The sequence below is a fragment of the Leopardus geoffroyi genome, chromosome C2, assembly GCF_018350155.1.
Source record: "Leopardus geoffroyi isolate Oge1 chromosome C2, O.geoffroyi_Oge1_pat1.0, whole genome shotgun sequence".
NCBI classification, from domain to species: Eukaryota; Metazoa; Chordata; class Mammalia; order Carnivora; family Felidae; genus Leopardus; species Leopardus geoffroyi.
In genome coordinates this window covers 147,607,310-147,629,356 of record NC_059333.1, presented here as the reverse complement: position 1 = coordinate 147,629,356, position 22,047 = coordinate 147,607,310, and the positions used below count along the sequence as shown (strand labels likewise).

The 22,047-nt window shown below is 35.2% G+C and overlaps 1 protein-coding gene and 1 non-coding gene across 2 annotated transcripts in view; one reads left to right on the top strand and one right to left on the bottom strand.

Annotated features, from left to right (window-relative positions):
• Positions 1 to 377: 377 nt before the first annotated feature.
• Positions 378 to 22,047, bottom strand: part of STT3B (STT3 oligosaccharyltransferase complex catalytic subunit B) — a 106,388-nt gene continuing 84,718 nt past the window's right edge. The window contains exons 6-16 of the mRNA XM_045436418.1: positions 19,269 to 19,367; positions 17,342 to 17,488; positions 16,463 to 16,511; positions 14,936 to 15,090; positions 12,321 to 12,532; positions 10,651 to 10,838; positions 10,068 to 10,239; positions 9,023 to 9,196; positions 6,799 to 6,912; positions 4,324 to 4,536; positions 378 to 2,008 (exon numbers count right to left, since the gene is read on the bottom strand). Coding sequence (XP_045292374.1) covers positions 1,928 to 2,008; positions 4,324 to 4,536; positions 6,799 to 6,912; positions 9,023 to 9,196; positions 10,068 to 10,239; positions 10,651 to 10,838; positions 12,321 to 12,532; positions 14,936 to 15,090; positions 16,463 to 16,511; positions 17,342 to 17,488; positions 19,269 to 19,367 — 1,604 coding nt within the window. The 3' untranslated portion in view covers positions 378 to 1,927. The remainder of the gene's footprint in view (positions 2,009 to 4,323; positions 4,537 to 6,798; positions 6,913 to 9,022; positions 9,197 to 10,067; positions 10,240 to 10,650; positions 10,839 to 12,320; positions 12,533 to 14,935; positions 15,091 to 16,462; positions 16,512 to 17,341; positions 17,489 to 19,268; positions 19,368 to 22,047) is intronic.
• On the top strand, positions 11,609 to 11,713 carry LOC123576244. The gene has a single exon (XR_006701264.1). It is a non-coding gene; the product is annotated as a U6 spliceosomal RNA (small nuclear RNA).

Genomic DNA, 22,047 nt, shown 5'->3' with positions numbered 1-22,047 from the left:
CGTAATAAAAATTTATGTGAATGTGGTCTCTCTCTCTCCCCCTCTCCAAACATCTTATTGTACCGTACTCACCCTTCTTGTGCTGATGTGAGAGAATAAAATACCTACGTGAGATGAAGTGAGGTGAATGACGCAGGTATTGTGAGGCATGTTAGGCTACTAGTGACCTTCTGAAGACGCATCTTAAGGAGGATCATCTGCTTCTGGATCACAGTTGGCCTCGGGAAACAAACTGAGGAAAGCAAAACCACAAACAAGGAGGGAGGACTACTGTACGCATACTCTCTGAAACCTTTGTAAAAGTGAACGAGGAAGGAATTACATGTTCGGTACTCTGTAACTCTTTTCAAAAAGAAAATTTTTGTAAAAGACAACACTTAACACAAAATTTGAATTAACTTTATTTCCCCTACAGTCAACAACTTCTCTGCATTGAATTTTAAAGCAACAAAGTAAAATAAAATCCCCCAAATGACAAGGTATCAGAAATCCAGATTTAGTTACACTTTGTGAAAATGTTCAGCCATTTTATTGGTCTGTAAAAGAACCATCATCTGGGTCAAAAATGAATCCTATAAATCAAAGTATATTCTACACTTTGGAAAAGAAAATCAGCAGTAACATTCTCACTGAATATTGTAAATTACACTTTTCTTCATAAAAGGTACATACTATTCTGCACTTTTCCACCAAAAGCAGTGGTAAGTTATGCTTGTTTATATAAAAAAAAGTTATATCCTGTGGCAGGAAAAACCCTTTCTCTTTCACTTTTACTAAACAACTGGAGAAAATTTTCAAGTCTATATAAAGTTGCCTATAAGCTGGAAAATGAACATGTTCAATCTCCATTTATACTTTAGTGCATTTTTTGACAATTGTCACATTTTTAATAAAAGTAAGAAAATGCATATAGCATTAAAGAGTGTTTCATCAAATGCTTCAGGAATTAAAAAAAAAAAAAACATGGGGCAGAAGATAAAATCATTGTGAAAGGTGAAACTATTAGAAAATAAGAGAAATCCAGGCAAAGTTTACAAATCCTTTGTCATTTTGAAGAGTCACAGAAAAGGAACTCTGGATACCTGTCCACTTTAAGGGTTTTTTCCCCCTTCAATCTTTTGCATGTAAACATAGTGCTCATCTCAGTGATACCAAACCCGATCCTGGTAGGAAACCTCCTGTGCGGTTGCCATGCCTTCCGAAGGATATAAATCTAGCCCTTGAATGAACAATGCATGAGATCTGCTCTGTAAGTACCTGGTGAAAACAACTGCTAACAGCAGCAATAATGTGTCAACATAAAAAACTATTTGCATCAATTAGTTACTCAGAGGTCCATCTTTGAAACAGCAGCTTCTTAGAGCAAACAGTAAGCAACAGAAAATGTACATTTGATGAAACATTCTTTGCACTGGAGAAACATGAAAATAAATATAGTTCAAGGAAGTATAATTACTTTTCTAATACCTCTTTCTCAGACCTGTACTAGTTTACTGGTTTAAGAGAATCACATCACATTTTGTCATTTGTATTTTACATATTGCTATTTGGGTAATTCAGAGAAAATGTAGGTCTCGTAAAAAATAAAAACATTGACAAGTATGCATGTGCCAGGGACCAAATTAGAGGGTTCTTTGGTGCAATTAGTCCAAATTCTCAGATTTGAAGGATAATATGTACCAATAAAAAAACCCTGCTGTTAGACATTTACAGCAGTGCTCTGTCTTGCTTCACATTACAAATAGAAAATAGCTGTTCTCAATAAGCCAATTTTAGTTTTTAAATCAGGCATTGCCAGAAAATTTTGTACATTAATCTGGACCAGTGATGGTTCTGTACCCTCTGTTGTGAAACATGACATGAGCTAAAGGCAAAGACCGGTTCTCACAAGGACAACTGCTTCAAGTTAGGAACCCGAACAGTGCATTTAAACAGTCTTCTTAGATAGTTTCTTGCCTTTCTTAAAAACTAGTTTATTTTTAATGTAGCCACGCTTCCTTTTCGTAGTCTAAAAAAGAAAACAGAACATGTGGTATTAGTGCAGGTTTCTCCCAGAATAATATATACACACATGGTTGACAGCACTGTGACAAAGACTGTCTTAATAAGCCCTTAAGAGTTCTTCTCTTGGCTGCCTCCTTGAACAATCGATGAACACTAATAACAGTTCTATGCTAAGGATGCAGAGAGATCCAAGATAAGTTGGACTAGGTTCCTAGCTTTCAGATGAAAGCACTACCCAGAGCATTCCTCAAATGCACAGCATACATTCCTCACCACCAGGTAAATGAGCCCCTCCCTCCCCTCTCAACACACTAAATGCCTAGCTGTAAGAATTACTCACACTTCCAGGCATGACAGAATATAACACTAGACTAAGGAATCAGGAAATGTTAATGCTACTCCTGGTGTAGCCTCCAAGAATTAGCTGTGTGTCAGAAATCAAATTAACTTAGTTTTGGTATGTGTAAAATGAGAGCGATTGTACCTATCTACAAAGATGAAAGAGAAATAGAATTACTTGGCACATCCTCCCAATTCAGGCAGAAAAATAATTTAAAAAGTGAAAACCAAACACCAAGGGGAAAAAAAAAGCTGTAACATTCCTTGAGTTTCACAGATCTTTAAAAAATAACATTTTTCTAAACACCTCAGGATCCCACTAAAACACTTTCAACAGATGTCTTCTGGTGTAAGAAACAAATCGCTACACAAATGTGGTGGTAGAACTTATTGCAAAAAATTTAGAAGATAAATCATAAAGACACATGGGTCTCCACTCTGACATATCTCCACTGATACTGGAAAAAAGTGCTAATTTTTTCAAACAGGTAATTTAAAGCACTGGGTTAGAAGAGGCTGGAGACTTAAGAGAGGAAAGCAAATATTCCTCTACTGCAGTATAAAACAGAACATAAAGCCATGGCAACCCAAAATTCAAAATCCATGTTGTTGGCTACTAGAATATATGTTTTGGGCACACAAGGCAGACAATTTTTACTGATCCATTCATTTGCTGGTTTGGGGGAAATGATGGGAAGAGAAGGAAGGTCAGATTCAGAAAACCCACTGTCATCAGCTAGACAGCAATTTCAGTGGCCTTGTTTCTCAGGAAGAGTAGGCCTTAACTGGGCTTAGAGGTCTCGGGAGTAACTGCCTTGAGACTAGCACCATTTGCTTTGACTTCTGCACTGATGTGACTCACCAGTTTCTCCTGCCACATGACTATAAAAAACCAGATCATTTGTCATGTGATGTACAAAAAGACTGTTAAGTGAATGTGATATGACTAACACATTGCATGTCAGCTCCACATTTAAATATATCAGTCTAGATATAGTGATCTATATCTGACAGAAAGTACTAATTTAAAAAGCTCTTATTTATATATCATACAGCTAATATTCAGCACTTTCATAGCACACACTGAAATAATCGACTTTGAATACATTTTAAGTAATGCAAAGGGAAAGACAATTGTTTTAATGATTTAAAAAAAAATTCTGAACAACGTAAACTGAACCTAAGCATCTTTCAAGACTTACGACTGAAATGGGTCCAATAATTACTATTATAAGCGTAGTCCCTTAAAATGCAACCTTAATATTTTACTTGACCGGCTCATTATTTCCCATCTCCCATAGAGAGCAACCTATGTAAATAGTCATTTTTAGTGCCTTTTAGAGCTAAGATTAGATCTATTTGGCTTAAGTGAGCAATAATGACCTTCAATAAAATACTTCATATCTTACTAAATATTGCTTACAAAGGGACTATAATAGTCTCATCATCGTAATTCCTGTCTACAATTTTGTCATGATCATTACATTTAAAAATAATTATCTTAAGAGAAATGATTTTTTCAAAAATTCAGCACTTGACCAATTCAAACTTAGTTTTTAGTCAATGAACAACATATTAAGAATGGAACATGAAAATGCAATATAAATTAGCTTTGACCAAAAGATAAACCAATTGCAACTGTACTTGGGTATTTGGCATTTTTACCTTCATAAAAGCTTAGAAAGTGATGGCCACAGACCTATCTTACTTTCAAATAAGTCTTACTAATTGGAATCACCCAAACTAAAAGCCAGAATGCCTCTGGAAAACCTCACCTCAGTTTACTAATAACCACTATGCTATCCAAAAAAGGCTGCTGCTTGAGATATCTCAAGTGCTCAGTTTGAAAGGAATGGCCTTAGGAGGCTAGCTTGATACTTACTTTGTAGATAAGCCATAGTCTACAGAGATCCAGCAAATTAAAATTTACCAGGAATTTTTAGTAATTGTTTTTCAGTAATGACTTCCCTTGGCACCCACCTTCTTTGACAAATACTTCTGTTTTGGGAAAATGTTGGTGACTCGAGGTTTGTGGTCTAGTGTCTCCCTGTTATCAGGTGCTTTCACTTTATATATCCTCACAAGCCAGTGTTCTGATGTAAAGGCTTCCTCCAAATGTTTGAATTTAATGTCCTTGTTTCCAATCTCAGCATTACGTGTTCGATCAAAACCTGGGGGTGTACGAAAATCCAGCTGCAAAAGTGACATTAGTATGGGATGTTAACCATATTAGAAAACATTCAGATGTAAATGTTCTAATGAGTGAAACTCTCTCCCTTTAAACTAGGAAAACAGAATCAGAGTAGTATCTTGTAACATTTCTCATATGTTGCTAACTGGATAGGAAGAACTCAGGAAGAGAGAAATTAAATACAGCAGAATTAGAATTGCACTGCACCCTTAGAGTAGAGGAGCAGCCTGCGGGCATTAAAAAACCCAAAACAGCCAAATGAGATCCATCAAAGCCCTTTTTATAGGTTTACAGAGAAACACACAGAAGGGACTTCTTTTGTTTCAGGGCCTTGCACGAGTCGATTCTCTCAGCCTGGAAGTTCTTCATTCAGCTCTTCCGCTAGGCTGATTCCTTTCTATCATTTGGTCTCAGCCCAACACCATCTATTCAGGGAAATATTTTCTTGAAATTGGTGGCTGAGAAGTCTCCTCCATTATTTCCTTATCTTTTACTCTACTAGCATTCACTGCTAAAATGTTTTATTTATTTTTAAAGTTACCTGTATCCTCCACCAGGATGTAAGCTGCATGATGACTTTATCTTATTCAGAGGGTGGCTTTATCTCCCCAGTGTTATTTGTTAAATAAATGCACAAGTAAGCAGCGATACTACATCCAGAAAGTGGGAACTATAAAGGAAGTTAGAAAAGCCAAACCACGGGAGGATTTATGAGGAATGAAAAGAGGAAAAAATGGGGGGAAGGGAGAAGATTTTAAGAAATTCTCAGACTAAGTTTATGTTCACACAGAGCATGAGCAAATTCAACTTTAAAACAAAACAAACTCTAATAAGGTCTAATAAGATCTGTTCTTGCAGATCTACACAATAGGAAAGTTATCCTCCTACCTTAAGCACTTACTATTCTTGACTATGGAACGCATCAGAATGAGCACATGGTAGAAACATGGCTTAAAACTGTTAATAATTTAAAGGATAGCCCCCCAAAAATGAAAGAAAAGTCCTTTAATGCTATCATTAATGACCAGAGAAACTAATCTTTGACCCATTTTCTAAAGTAGCCAGTTATCATGACTTAAGTGGTTTGTTCTTATGTGAGTGTAGAGACCAAGCAGTTGTCTTCAAAAAAAAAAAAAAAAAAATCAAAACATAAACAAAGCCCTAAATCCAGTAGTAAAATTGTCTATTTTCTCAAAGCCACCTACAGAATATAGAGAATATCATCACTGGTACTGTGTAATAGCCCTGTATGCAGACGGCAGCTACACTGGTGAGTATAACAACTAAACTTGTGGAATCACTATGTTGTACCCCTGAAACGAATGTAACACTGTGTTGCCAACTGTACTTCAAAAAACAAAAAAACAACCGGGAGAATGGAAAAACAAAAGCCACCTATAGAATAATTCTAATAATTCTAATAATTATCTTGACTCCTGGTATTTGTATAAAGTTCGACAAGCAATTTTTCCTCTGCCTTCTAGCATCAGCTTATCAGAAAGCAATATGAAATTGGGCAGTATTCACTGAAATCTCAGTATGAAGATGTAACTTGGCATTGCAGTCATGCGATCTAAGAGGTATAAAAGACCTCAGAAATCAAGTCATTAGTCCAACTCCCATTATACAGATGAGGAAAAAAATGAGTCCAGGGAATGTGACTTGTCCAGCCAGAGCGGAATCTGAAACTGAGGTACTATGGCAGGAGGTCCAGTGTTTTCTTTTTGCCACCACGTTTCTTTGCACATTCACTCATTTTATGGACCCTTAAGCTTTTGTACCCACATCATTCTAATATCCTAGGAAACTCTCACCCAGATAGTCCTAACTAGCTAGGATAACAGAACAGGGATAGAACTAGTATCTGAAGTGACTATGTAACTAAACTTTTTAATTTCAGGCTATTCCCCACCCAGCGGCAAAGTAACCTACTCAAGATCACACTGTTTCCTACCTAGAAGACTTCTCTGTAGAACAATGTCTTCCAAAGGCACGAGGTCAAAAGGTGAGATGGCAAGCAAAGGTGGGATCTGAGCCTAGTGTTAATATGTTGGAAAGAAATCTTTGTTCTAAAAAATTCTCTCCCTAACTTTTCATAGTTTCAGAAATCTAAATTTAAGGGGTGGGGAGACAGAATCTGTAGATAGGCACATTTTTCTTCACAGCACAATTGTAACATTCATTATCCTGTTTTCTAGAGACAAACAAGACTACTTTAAAACTATTCCTTTGAAGAAGATTATGTAAGAACTGATATAACCAACCTGCATTTCTCCAAATCTGTAGTACGACATTTTATACATAAGACAATTCAACAACGTGGGGGACCCTGCTTTGTCTACACGGAATTCTCCTTGTGGGGTAAAATAGTCACTTTCCTATAAGAAAGAAATTAAATTTCTGTCAGTTCAGTATAACAGATTCAAAGCTACCAGCTTCCCCCTTTATTTCCCCTTATAGAGGCAGCTTTTGAAATATCTTCAAAAAGCTGTATTTAGTTACATCTGAAAAAAACATGGCATTAGAAGATTAATTTATAAATTTAACATAACCTGGAAAAAACCTAAATGTCCACCAGTAGGGAAAGGTTAAAGGAATCATGGTGCGCACACACAACAAAGCACACTGTGCAAATACGCAATAAAGGAATGGAGAAGGCTCTCCATATTCTAATATGGGAAGATCTCCAAGATACACTGCGAAGTGAAAAAAGCAAAAACAAGATATGTATTTTGGTACTGCTTACCTGCTTGAATAAGAATCACAAGAAAATAATAAGTGATTACCATGGACTTTTGCTTTTCTTCGAGGAGGGGTTAGGTTTTTATTGTGTATCTCTTTATATTTTATTTTTTGAACAATGTGAATGTATTAACTATTCTCAAATTTCAAAAACACTAAATTTAAAAAGCATGGAAACTGGAGCTATCATATGTCGCAATTTTAACATTGTTAAAAAGCAAATCCACATATGAAATCATGTACCGGGAAAATTAAAATTAATACAATGAAGTAATGTTTTAAAATCATATTGAAGGGAAAACATCATAGCATTTACATTTGAACAGAAAATCGAGCGCTTTACTCTGTCCCTGTCATTTGACACACATATATACACTTTCCCGAAAGGTTCTTTTATTCTGGGTCACTGGTGAATCTTACTCCCATCTTTTGTCCCTTCATCATGTAAACCACAATGATGGGTGCCAATCCTCTATGAGCTCACAACTGAGAGGGAGATATAGCTTAAATCTACTAAAAGAACAGGCTGCATGTGATTTGATGATGAATAAATACCCAGATGCACCAGAGAAGGGCTTCTGGAAAGTGGACACAAATGTGGTGGGGAAAGTATTCAAGAAAGAGAAGAGTATATAAGTACAGGTATAAGTCAAAGAAAGAAACCACAAGGCAAATTTCATGGGCTAGAGTAGATTGAGAGATGGAAAAAAGTCGGCAGAGGGATAAGAGGCCAGCACAGGAAACTGAAGTATTAAGGGGTTTACACTCCCAGCTAAGGAGTTTGGATCTTATACCACTGCTTCATCACAGAGATTATTTCATACCAACCACTAGGCTGAGCTTCATCCACGTTACCACAAAATTTTCATAAGGGCACCACAAATTAACTATTCCCAGTCTCCCCATCAGTGATAATCTTAGGCTACCTTAATCAGCATTATAACACCAGAACCAAGAATGAGACCTAGCACTTCAAGCATGTAATGCTGACTGGCCAAAAATAAGCTGTCATAGCACCAAGCTGACAGTGCAGGGTTTTCGTTGCAACTCATGTCTCTCTGATTTCAAGGCCCTTAATCTACTGAAGGATTTTAAGCTGGAAAGTGACATGATCAATGTCATGTTAGATAGGGAGAGGAAGCAAGATTAAGGCAAAGACAGCAATTTCAAGGTTACCATCCTATTTCGGGTTTACAATCATAAGGGTTAGTATCAGAGTGGAAGCAATGGAAGTGGAAAAAAGGGGCAGAAGTGAGAGGCTGTGACAGAGTAAAAAGCAAGAGTTTTAAGAAAGGACTGTTTTTTTTTTTTTTTCAACGTTTATTTATTTTTGGGACAGAGAGAGACAGAGCATGAACGGGGGAGGGGCAGAGAGAGAGGGAGACACAGAATCGGAAACAGGCTCCAGGCTCTGAGCCATCAGCCCAGAGCCTGACGCGGGGCTCGAACTCACGGACCGCGAGATCGTGACCTGGCTGAAGTCGGACGCTTAACCGACTGCGCCACCCAGGCGCCCCCAAGAAAGGACTGTTTTGTAGGGGAGAATAGAAGTACCAGGGGTGAATTTCAAAAGTTTTAAACCTGGAAAAATGCTCATAGTACATTTTTAATAAATAGTAAAGTAAGAGTGAGGGACGAATTTGGGGCATAAGATGACAAAAACAAATATTATACAATTAGCATAAGAAAATTACTTGGGACACTGGAAGCTGTCTTTCACACATATGCAATGATCTAGTTTTTTACCCGAATGTCTTTTGGATGTTCCCCTTCAGCTATCCTAACCATCCAGAGAAACTTGTTGATGTCATCACCAGAATAGCCAATAACTCCTCCAAAAATAACCAAAACATAATCTACATCCAGACTCCTCATGATTTTGTAGGCTGCTGTTTCGTTTGAAGACATAGCTTTTCCTACCTATAGAATAAAAAATGAGAATGTATATATTTAGTCCCACAATACACTTTAAAATAAAAATGTACATTGGATGGAATGTACATTGATTTACATGGAATTCTTTTTAAAGAAATGATCTGCTATGAATTCAACAAATTTACCAAGATTTATAAGCACCTCACTTAACAGAGCCAATTACAGCAGGGATGTCAAAATCTGAATACATGTTCTAATAGTTAAGTTTCATGAAATTAATATTTTAATATAAAAGCAGGCAAGCTTAATAGAAATAGTTTCTCCGAAGTGTGAGGCCAGGGATGACCAGCGATCTAGCTGGTACAAATATATTCTTCTCAGTCTACCGGATGTCCAATGATTAGCTACAATGCTAATACAAACAGAACTCATTTGGTTAACATCCATTATCTATTTAAAATCTTTAGAGAACCGAGAGGGGATTACCTTAATTTATGCAAATTACTTATTTGAATGGACATAATTTACATGCCCATACAATGCAGTACCTTTGGCTTTACATCCTTGCAAATAATTCAGTCTACAATTCTGAATGAAACTTAGATAAATACCATTTCGTTTTCATTTTTTAAAAAATTTTTAAGTAGGCTCCATGCCCAACGTGGGGCTTGACCTCATGACCCTGAGATCAAGAGTCGCTTGCTCTATAGATTGAGGCAGCCAGGCGCCCCAAGTAAATACCATTCTTAAAAACAAAATATATAAGCATACCTGGAATTCGCTTTGTTCAATAAATGGGTGAAGAGTTATTTTGAGAATTCAGGAAAGAATACTTTTACCCACATTCTCTACTTAATCACAAGTGAAGCCTGACTGCTAAGGATGTGGAATTTTTGATCTTTTATCAAATTCTTACCAGTGCTATGTGGCTGTTATTCCAGGTGTTGTTATCCACCAAAGTAGTTCTATTAGCCATTCCAGCTATCTGATAGCCATAATCCCACCAAGACATCACTCGGGCATGTTCATCTGTATTTTGCCTTAGCCAAAAATAAGCTTCTCTAAAATCATCTAAGATATTCCTCGTGCTGAAAAGAATCACAATATTCTTGTAAATAAGATCTTAAATGTGAAGAGGGTAATCTAAAATCTTGAGGCGCTGAACCATTAAACAATCTCATATTTTAAAAGCCTCAACAAGAGGACGGGAAATGTCCATGAAGAGCTAGATATGCGCACAAATCACCTGGCTATCTTAAAAAAAAAAAGAGCAGATTCTGGTTTAGTAGGGGCCTGATACTCTGTAAGTCTAAGTGCCCAAGTGAAGCAGAAGCTGGGGTGGAAGGGTGTACGGGGTTGCAGGGGGGGCGGGGGTGGGGTTTGAAAGAAAAACGTGGTAGATTCAAATGCAGAGCCTCACAAACATCATTCTATCTTTTGAGACAGAAAAAAAAAAAGAGTAGGTATAAAATCCTTTTGTAGCCAAGTTACTTTCTTACCCATCATGATTATAAGAGGCAAGGACCACACTGGGACTGGAGTAGGCATTGCTTGTGACCCAAGTACAATGGACTGCAAACATCATCAATAGCATCAGCATCAACATGGTGACAATGCTTTTTATATTAGGACCTAATCCCTCTTCAGTTTTTTCTTGTTCAGTTACATGTTTCCTCACTTTACCTGCCTGAAGATAGAAAATACTGGTTAGACTAGTTCATCATTTGCCTTGCTTCATTGAAACACTCAGGGAAAATGTTGGGAGAATGTTAAACCAATTTAATTCTTTGAGAATGAAAATGTACAATCCTCAGGTATTCTTGTGTGGGTGATGCAAGGTTTTCTAAAAATTATCAAGGTAAATTCTAAAGTTAAATGTGAATGAGAAGGCTACCCCTTCCAGGAGCTGATTACAGGGCAAAATATCTCCAGTAAGAAGCTTTCAAATCCAGGTGCCCTTCTGTTTTACTTAAACACAAATGAAACAAAACAAAACAAAACAAAACAAAGGAGACAACCAAAAGGCCTCATTCTGGCAACCTTTTCTTAGAAAACGCGAATTTCTTGTCCTGAAAATGACAATGTCCACTTACAATTCAGATCTCCAGGACTTCAGTATAAGACAAGCCTGCATTATGAGAATCCATCTTCTAATTACCAAAACCGCAAAATAACAGACTTGTGAAGATTACATTTTTGAAAACAACCAAAAAATCCCACCCAAAACTGAAAGAACAGACTTATACGTTCTCAATTGCAAGGCTAGTTAACAAAACACAAAACCACCACCACAAAAGAATGTGCTTTATTAATACAAATCTGTATGAGTTATAATTGGACTTATAATAATGAAAAGAAGACTTTTAAAGTTAATATTTACACGAGGAAGTTTCACTGGTTATTGGTATTCAAAAACCTAGTTAATATTCAAACAGTAAAGTTTCATATGTCATCCAAGTGCTTGCTTCGGCAGCACATGTACTAAAACTGGAACAACATGGAGAAGATTAGTATAACCCCTGTGCGAATGACATGCATATTCCTGAAGCATTCCGTATTTTTTCATGAAAGGTTCTTTCCCCCCACCCTCGTGAAAATAAGTAACAACTTGGGATAAAAAACAAAAAAACAAAAACAAAAAAACAAAAACAGTCATCCAAAGCAAGTGCTCTAATTCTTACAAGTCTTTTCTATTCCTGAATCAAATATACTCCTGCTGTTATGTGAGAGGTTAAAAGTGAATTACATCATATTGGCCAACCGCTTGTTGCTAACAAACTAGAGGCTTTCTTCCCTTTATTTTACTTTTCAATCAACCAAATATTTAAAAAGTTTACACTGAATAAGGATCTGAAGGAGAAGCACTTGTGCACATAGTTTCAGAAATGCAAAATTTTATGTAACTAAATAGAGCACAAGGTTTTTCCTCTTAAAAGTGGAGGAGTTTTAGAGAAAACCTGACAATAAGAAATGAGAATTCCTTCTGTGATTGCATCATATATTCTTCAAGCTAAAAGACCAAATAGGATTCAAATTCTGAGGCAAACAGTCAAGACCAACTAGAAATGTCACAGGCTGTCTAAATCCTTTTTCTTAATATGTATAGTTTTTACCATGGTAGAAAACATAAAATACTTAAAAATTTTAAAGGCCTTACTTAGATTCCCACCTTATCATACAAATTTCCTGGGTTTCTTTTATCATCCTCATCACTGCTGTCTTCCACAGGTGGGTTTTCCCTTTTCATGTCATCCCCCAAATAGTGCTCAAAAACATTTGAGAAGGCAATTGCAGATAGCATACAGACGACCGGAGTCAAAGTCAACATCAGCCGCACCATCACTCCAGCAAAATAGACAGCACTGATTGCATACAGAGCAACTGCAAAGACAAGTTCTCTTATGACACTTCAGAAGATGCTCACAGGAAACTCAACTCAATATTTAATGCTACCAAAGCTAAAAATAAGCCAAAGTTAAAAAGAGACAAACATCTCATAAAAGAGCTAATTGTTTTTAAACTGATTAATACTGACTGACTGTTTCAATAGTCATATTTAGAAATTGTAAATCAAATGGACTAAACATTACATATCAACAGTTTTAGGCAAATGTATCATGATTTAAATTTAATTATGGGAAAGAAGACAATTCATTATTCGTCAATAGCATCACATATTAGGAAATCCACAGCTGACAGATGAAAACATATTGGGTGAATTATATTATTAGGCTCAATAAGTTTACAGAAGCAAATAGTCAATGAGAAGCCAGTACAAGTATCTGGTATACAGCCTGCTTTAAAGTAAGAATAGGATGAGGGGCCTGGGTGGCTCAGTTGGTTAAGCATCTGACTTCAGCCCAGGTCATGATCCTGTTGTGATCTCAAGCCCTGCTTCAGGTGAGCTCTGCTTCTCTCTCTTTCTCTCTCTCTCTCTCTCCCCCTCATGGGATCTCTTTGCCCCTCTCAATTTTTGGCCTCTCACAAAAAAAACAAACAAAAAAACAAAAACAAACAAAAAAAAAACCAAAAAAACAAAAAACACAGAATGGGATGAGAAGAATATAACTTATTAACCAAAGGAGGAACTTGTAAAGTTACTGTCAAGAGATTTAAGAACTCGTATCTCATTTGAAACTAATTTTTTGACTAAAAAATAGATTCATTATACCATATCCTTAAATGTATAGCTCAATGAATTTTTACATACCCACACATCTATGTAATTACCACCAATACCAAAATATAGGACTCCTGTATATATCTCCCTCAGAAGGAACCCTCATGCCTCTTCCCACTTCATAGCTGCTATCGCACCTCCCCCCCACCCCAAAAAGGGTAATCACTGTTTGGATTTGGACTTCTAAAACATCAATTCAGATTTTATTCTTGAACTTCTTAAAAATGAAATTATATAAAAAAAAGTTCTCTTCTGTATTGTTTTTCTTTATTTACCCATGCTATTCTTTTGTTTTTGTTTTGAGAGAAAGAGAGTGCGCACGAAGGTGGGGGGATGGGAGGGGGGAGAGGGAGAGAAAGAGAGGGAAAGAGAGAGAGAGAATGAACTGAATGAATCTTAAGCAGGCTCCACGCCCAGCGCAAAGCCCAATGGGGGACTGGATCCCATGACCTTAGGATCATGACCTGAGCCGAAATCAAGAGTTGGTTGTTCAACTGATTGAACTACCCATCAGGTGTCTCTACCCATGCTATTCTTTGATTAATTGCGTGTTATACTACATTGTACAAACAAGTAAGAATTTATTAATCTATTCTACTGCTGATAATCTTTGGAATGTTTCTAATTAGGGGCTACTGTGGATAAAGTTGCTATGTACATTCTTAAACATGTCCTTTGTTGGCCATAGCACTCACTCCTCTTGGGTATGTATATACCTGGGATTGGGATTGCTGAGTAATGAGGTGGGCAAATGTTTAAGCTAAATCCTTCTTAATGACGGGATATTAATACGGCCTTATCCAGAGTCCACTGATCTATATAAACAGGGCAAGAAGGAATACCATCCTTCGTTATATAACTTACACAAGTGCTATTTTTCTCTCCTGACTTTACTCTGGAAGAGTAACTTGAGTGTCACTCATGGTTCATGTATCATACTTGTACAGGTTCAAGTCCTGGTACTACAAATTATTTGATTGTGTGACCCTGTGCATGTTAAAAACCTTTTTAAACTTTCACGTTTTAACATGTGCAAAACAGCCACAATATACTTCTTGCGATGACCGAATCCTGTAAAGGTCTCTGGTATCTGCTTATTTTGCCTATTTATATTTCAAATGTCATTAAAATAGTTTGTATTACTGTCTTTTTAGTTGGAAATATATACAAATCTATCAGTGAAGAGGGTGTTTACTTAAAGATGAAATTTTACATCTTTTTACACTGAAATTCGGGCAATGGATGCCCCTGTGAACTTCTTCCTATGTAATCAGATCTAATATAGAAAATAAAGACTATATTGTCAACAAAGTTATAATTTCCAATTCTCAGCCATGGTCTATAAATAACATTACTCTCTCAGAAAACATCATCAATTGAATGAAAAATTTATATACTAGTTCTCAATTAAAACAGTTAATGAGTATATACATAATGCAAATTCACAGAATTTTTCTTGGCTAAACACTTATACAAAATAAGAGAAGAAATTTATCTAGAATATGCATAGCCCCAGCAAAGAGAAATAAAACTTTAAAGTGATAATCTCAATAAAGAAAATAAACAATTGTTCCAAATCAAAGTATTGATTAAAAATCTCTTACCAAATACTCTTTCATCGTTGATATTTTTAATGCAGAACCATAGGCCTGCTGGGAAGGTACACACAAGAATATGTAGATCAAAGAAGAAAGACACCCAAGTCGTAGGTTGATGTTCAGACACTGATGCAATAATTGGAATGTGTATTTTTGCATACCTGGTATTTAAAAAGTTAATATTGTTCAAAATTAAAATAGGAAGGAGTTCCTTTTAGATGAAGAAATTTCCTCTGACTGTAAATATGGTTCCTATTCCCCACCCGTTCTTGCTTAAAAGTATGTTCCAATGTAACCTGCTAATTGGAAATAAATCTAGTCTACATGGGTAAAACTAAAAACCAATATGCCACCGTTAATACTGGAAGAGTTCTCTAAAACCAGTTATAAAAGTGTTGGTTCTGACTTTTAATACAAAAATCTTTGCTCAAATAGGAATTTCCTGCAGTTTTGCTTACCATCTCCTACGTTTGTACCAGCAAGTTTCATTCTTTTGGACTTATTACTAGCAGAAATACCTTATCTATTAAGGTACCATATTGCCATAATATGTTTCCTAACAAAATGATGCAAATGTAGGTGAGGGAAACGGAGAGGACAAATTACTCCTGAAATACCCTGAGATCCCAAAATAGTCAAATAAATTACTTACAAAAATTTGACCTTGTAATTTGACCTATTCAGAGTAACTGTCTACAACCAGGGATTTCCCCCAAACTTTCTGGTGATCCATGATCTCTTGAAATATGTGTCTAAATGTCAGCTTCAGTCATTTATAAATAATTTGCTTACACTTTTAATTAGACCTGGGCATGAACCCTTTTGGTATCACATCAAAGGGCAGGCCCAGTCAATAAATTTTTTATTAATAGATTTATTAGGCCACATAGGGAATAACAAAGAAGACAGAAAAGTGGAAAGAGGAAACAAAGATAAATTACCATCAGCAGTGTATACTCTTATCCTTAGGAAAAGATTTGAGAGACAGGTTTTATTGAACTAGATGTCTAACTTAAAACCAAAATTTTTATTAATTCATTTTATAATAGCACTCTTCAAAAATGCAAAAAGTATCCTCAAGTGTATTTGATAGATTAAAACTATCAAGGAATTTAGGATAACGTGGTATTAGGAAAAAACTTAAATTCTTCCTTCATATCTATGGCATATGGGCTTATAACATAGCACCTTAAGAGTTAAAAATTAAATATTATTAGAAGATGGAAACAATATAATGGTTAAAAACAAAAATCAATCATTAAAAGGGCACAAATGTTACCCTAAATGTTCTGACAAACAAAACTAAAATAAGGAGTTGACGCTATAGAAAAGAAATGCATGACTTACATGTATCATACTAAAGGTGTATTCTAAACAGGAATTTTAAACAAAGATAAATTACGAGGGAGTCAACATTTACCAAACTAGTATATGCTAGGTACACTTAAGAAACGCTGCCCAAGTACTGACATGTAACAGAGGAAAAAAGGTATTTTAAAGTAGTATGAGGGCAAATAACTTATCTGCACTTACCCAGTGTCCCATAATGAGTAAAACCTGCCACTCCATGGTGCAATGTAACCTTGGAAGGAAAAAATGTAGAGGAAATCAATCTGCCTTTTTATTGTTTATGTTTATTGACTGCTATGGGTTAAATTAATATTAAAAGAATTTCAGTTTTCTTTTATAGGTAACAACATATTTCATACAGCTGGCAGTCAGGCAAAATTAGGTTAGTAATCATATAAAAACAAATATCCATGGTGATCACATTTCCAGAGATATACAAAAAGTCAACAGATAAAACTGTATAATGTTTTCCCATTCTCCTTTAAACTTCTAGTTGACTAGTAAATAAAGCTAAGACATTAAGATAGCATTTGATAACTTAAAAAGGGGGAAGATGTCTAAATTATTTAATGCAGGGTGCCAAATTTAGATAAAGTTCAAAGACGATTTTAAACATTCTTGCCTTTACTCTTGTCAATTAATCCTTCTTGGTTTTGAGCTATGCCAGGAGCAGATGGAAACTGATTTGGTTGAGTGTTTAAAAGTTGGAAAGAGACAGGAAGAGTGTAATACACACAAGAAAGGGCAAGTTTGCAGTAAGTAACACTGGAAACTTTGAATTTTATACAGTTTGGGCCTGTTCATCTCTCAAGAGAAGGGTGTTTGGAAGTATATTTATCAGAGCCTGAAGCACCAAAATTAGGTACAGTTAAAAAAAAAAATCAAAATTTATAGTGCTATTCAGATTTTAGAATCTTTGACTATTATTTTCATATTGTTTGTAAATACAACCACAGTATTTGAACTACTAGGATAAATGAAAAGTGCACAAAATTTGTAGAAGAATTACCTTTTCGAATAATCTAGAGACAAGATTTGCAGTCTATGGGTTATGACACCTACCTGTATAAGTCAAATAGATGACACTAAGGAACACAGCACCTGCAGCTAGTGATACACCCAAAAAGAAAAGGGTCTGGAACTCTTGTTTTGTTAATCGGTCTCTCAGATACTGCAAGAAAGCATAAGCTTGCAGCAATGCAAAGACACCTGATTAAAGAAAAGGGTGATATAAATAATCAACAAAGCACTTTCCCAAAGATATTTTAAGATGTTAATTTAGATGAGCTTCTTAGAATACCCTGTACTTTACATATCAAAGACTAGTAGTCATTTCATCTAACCAACATTTCCTTTGTCGAATGACAGTTAACCAATAAAAAAAAATTATGTATATATATATATTTTTTACATGATCAGACTCCCCATACACAGACCAGGTAAGAAAAATCTCATTTCAATAACTAGAGCCTATTTATCACATTAAACTCCTCTCTTGTCCCATATTTTAGTGACATGTTTTCTAGGGAGAAAAAAATATAGAATTGCCATTAAAAAATAGCTCTAAGATTTACTGAAGGATACAAATGACTTGGATCAGAAGAATCCTAATAGTTACTGTTTATAGCTGAGTGACAGGACATGACCTCAATTACACACTTATGTAAGACTCTAAATTACTAAACATAAGGGTGAGTGCTAAGATAAAACTAAAGTAGGAATAGCAAAAAGTATTTAATCGTCAAAATGTACAAAACATAATTCAAAAGCACTAGGTGTAAAACTAAAAGACACAAAAACTCTAAAAATCCAACATGGCATATTGACTTTTCTTCTAAAAAATTTAGTAATGAAAGTTATTTTTCACAATTTTAACCATTTTAGAATGGTTAGGTAAGGTATAATCAAAGACTCAGATTTTAGGAAATAATAACCCAAATACATAAAAAGTGAGGTAACTGCTATAAAAGATATATACTCAAAACTGGATATGCATTTCTCTATCAAACTAGTTGGTAATTTCATAATATCAAATTAGAAATGTAAGTAGGGTGCCTAGGTGGCTCAGCTGGCTAATCGTCCAACTCTTGATTCTGGCTCAGGTCATGATCTCATGGTTCATAGGTTCAAGCCCAGCGACAGGCTCTGTGCTGACAGAGCGGATCCTGCTTGGGATTCTAACTCTCTGCCCCTTACCCCACTCGCTCCCTCTCAAAAATAAATAAATATATTTTAAAAATTAGAAATGTAAGTAAAAGTATTCATAAAGTGCTATGTAACAGTAAAGTGTGGGTTCTTAACCTATTTGGAGGGGATGGGTTTCAAGATTCTAACTTAGAATCTGATAAAAGCTATGGAACATCCCCTCAGAGAGTTAAACATTCTGATACTTATAAAATGTTGCAAATAAAATAACTACCCACAGACTTCCTATGGGTGTCATGGACCTTGTGTTGAGAATCTGTTGAAGTTTTATTCAAAGATCTCCCATTATCTTGTTAATTGTAACCTAGATTAATAATGGCAAAGTAGTCTTTTATATGGAGGAATATTGTATTAAAGCCATTAATTTCAGTTAGTGGATAAAATATTTTAGGGAGATGTAAGGGACATAAACATTTATACCATGTTCTTCCTAAATGTGCTAAAATGCAAACCCAGTGGTACAGTAAACTCAGTGTACAGATATGCTACTTAATATCTGTTTAAACAAAACATATGTTATTTAGTGTCTGCAAATAACATGGATTATGCAAAAAGGGATAGTCTCCCTTTTCAAAACAACAGTAGTTAGGAAAATAGGCACATTTGGGAACATAGTATCAGAAAAGTCTCAAGAACAGACGTTCACATTTTATAGTGGCAATGTTTCAGAACCAGTATGATGAAAATTAAAAACAACAAACACCAAAAAAACTTCATTCCCTTGAAGACTGGTCAGTCATGCATTCATGTATTCAGAAAAGGGAAAATAAATATTTTTGCATACCAGCAGCGGCCATGTGTTCACTTGTCCTGATTGGCTGGAATCCCACAAAGGGTATCTGCATGGATAATATTAAACCCACAATGTAGAAAGTGCTATATGCTATAAAGACAAAATAGGAAATAAGGATAATTTACTACTACCATTAAGTACTTCAAACATAACTCATATATTTTTGACAAACTTTAACCTTATTTTAAGAACAGAATCTTGAAATGACTGCTCTATTCGATAGATATTTGATGGTTAATCACATAAATCATGAGAATTCTTTCTGCCAATCTTTAAAAAAATGTTAAGTATTTAATTTTGCAAAATATCATTTAGAACAGTTTAGGAGACTGGTGCTGCTTTCCTTTTCCATTTTAAAATGGAATCAAGTTTTCAATATATCATTAATAACTGACATGACCCAGAAGCTAAGTAATACATAAATAAGTAAACACTATTCCTATTGGCATTACTCTGAAGCATGACCTAAAGATAAAGAATACTTATGCTCATCATACATGAATAGCTGCTATTGTCTCAAAAGCTCTCAAGTATTCCACATCCTTTTTATAGTCTAACATTCTAACAGTACATCTAAGAAACCAAAAACAACAAAAAACCCTGTCCACAAAGTTTTCTGTCATAAAAGAAAAGGACTAAGTATACAGAAGTTAAGCCATAAAATAGACTAGTTAATGAATTTTTTAGGGTCTAATAAAGGAAAATTATTTGCTTTTGGCACTGAGTACATTATAGTATTCTTGGCTTACATATCAACATAAATGTATAGGGAAATGGGGGAGGGGTTAGAATTTGTGTAACAGACTTGTTTTGCATTTAGATGTTCACAGGTCATTATTAAATTAAGTTCATTACAGAGAAAGTTAGAATTTAGAATCACTGTAATTGAAAATTATTTAGAAATGAAGATAAACCCATCTGAAATAAGTTAATATGAAAACTTCCATTTATAAAGCTTATTCACAACATTTTATGAAGCATAGTCAATAGTTGTTGGCAAATAAAGTATTCTATTAGGAAAAGACTGGGGTGTATTTAGGAAGGGAACTGTTAGAAGTATATATATCCATATTCTACACTGTATGTAGCATAGCATTCAGCAGCATACATTTCTCTTCCCCCACATTTAGTTGAGTTTATTTGCTTTCAAAGGAAACCCATCCGTAGAAGGTAAATCATGGGCTAATGGTTCAAACGTTAAGTTGTCTCTCAAGCTGCATTAGAGATGACTACAGTGTTAGGAAAAGGATAAGAAGCTCAAGTAAATTTAATAGGAAGGACCAGTGTATGTGAATAAAGTTTCCAACATCCTCAAGCTAATGGGGAACTGGTTGTCTAGATGAGACTACAGAAGTAATCCACCTAATAATATACCTTCCAGACATATTAATGTTGGAATGGAATTATCCTCAGTGAGGTACTTGAACACAAATGCAATAAAAGCTAAGTAAATCAGAATTTCTATATTATGGGACTTAAACTGTGGCTCAGTTTGTTTGATGAGATTTCTAGTTATCAGTATATTTCTATCAGTCTTGTGTAGATCACCTGGCACAGAGTCATAAAGGCAGAATCAGAAAAAAAAATGGGAATGAGTGATCTTGATTTTGAACTACCTAATAAAAAATTCAGTTTCCTCACTACAGAATGAGGGGTTTGGCCAAAAAGATTTGTAGATTAACCGCTCCCCCCCCCCCCCAACAATAACCTAAGATTCTTTTATTAGACAAGCCTTTTATTAGGTGCCTAGAGCTGCAAAATCAAACCCTAGACAGTAACTGAACAGAGAGAGGCACATCTAGAAAGGCCAGGCATGGGAAAACCTTGTATTTTAATTACAGTTAAGTCTACTTATGTCCAAATAGCACCATCACCTCTTAGGCTAGTTTTCTCTTTCTTATAAATACTAATGAACACTGAATGTTATAACACTGTCACAGAATTTGGATTAAGTATGATAAATGGCACATGCTGAACAAAAAAGTAAAGCCTTTAAAAAAAAAAAACCTGAAGTGAAATTTATATATAATCATTTAAAAGTGAACAATTTAGAGGCATGTAGTACATTCACAATGTTAAGCAACTACCACCACTCTAGCCCCAAAACAATTTCATCACCCCAGAAGAAAACTCCATATTCAGTAAGTAGCTGCTCCCTATTCCCCCCATTCCAGAAGGTAAATACAAATTTTCATCTGTCTTTATGGATTACTAGTTTGTTCTAAATGTAAAAGTAACAACAAACAAAAAGTAAAAAGTAAAAGTCTCTAGCCCATTTACTTCCCTAAGTCATTTAATAATTACTTTTCCAGAATTAATCACTAAAAGATATGGTGAGCACACATAAGCACATTCATATGCATATTCTCTCTCTTCAAATGGGACTATACTATGCTTGGCGATATAAAAACTTTAGCAATCACTTGCTTGGGAACTACTGAAGTTTCCTCCCAGGGATTTGCTCAAGTTCATTTCCAGACTTATTCAAAAAAAAGAATAAACCTTCTAATATTCTCAACTCAGTGTTTTTATGCAACTTCATAGAGACACTACCATTAGTAAAGAAAAAAACTCTATACAGAAGCAGATGCACTAGTAATGAGTGATGGAGAGGAATTCAAGAAAAAGAACCTCAATCTCAGATAACATAAAACACCAGGTGGGATCTTAATTTGTATTATTTTGTAAACAGAGGTTAATGTCAAATTAAACTGAATTAATAGAAATAAGTTCAACAATATTTTACCTTTGAATACTCCTATACATATTA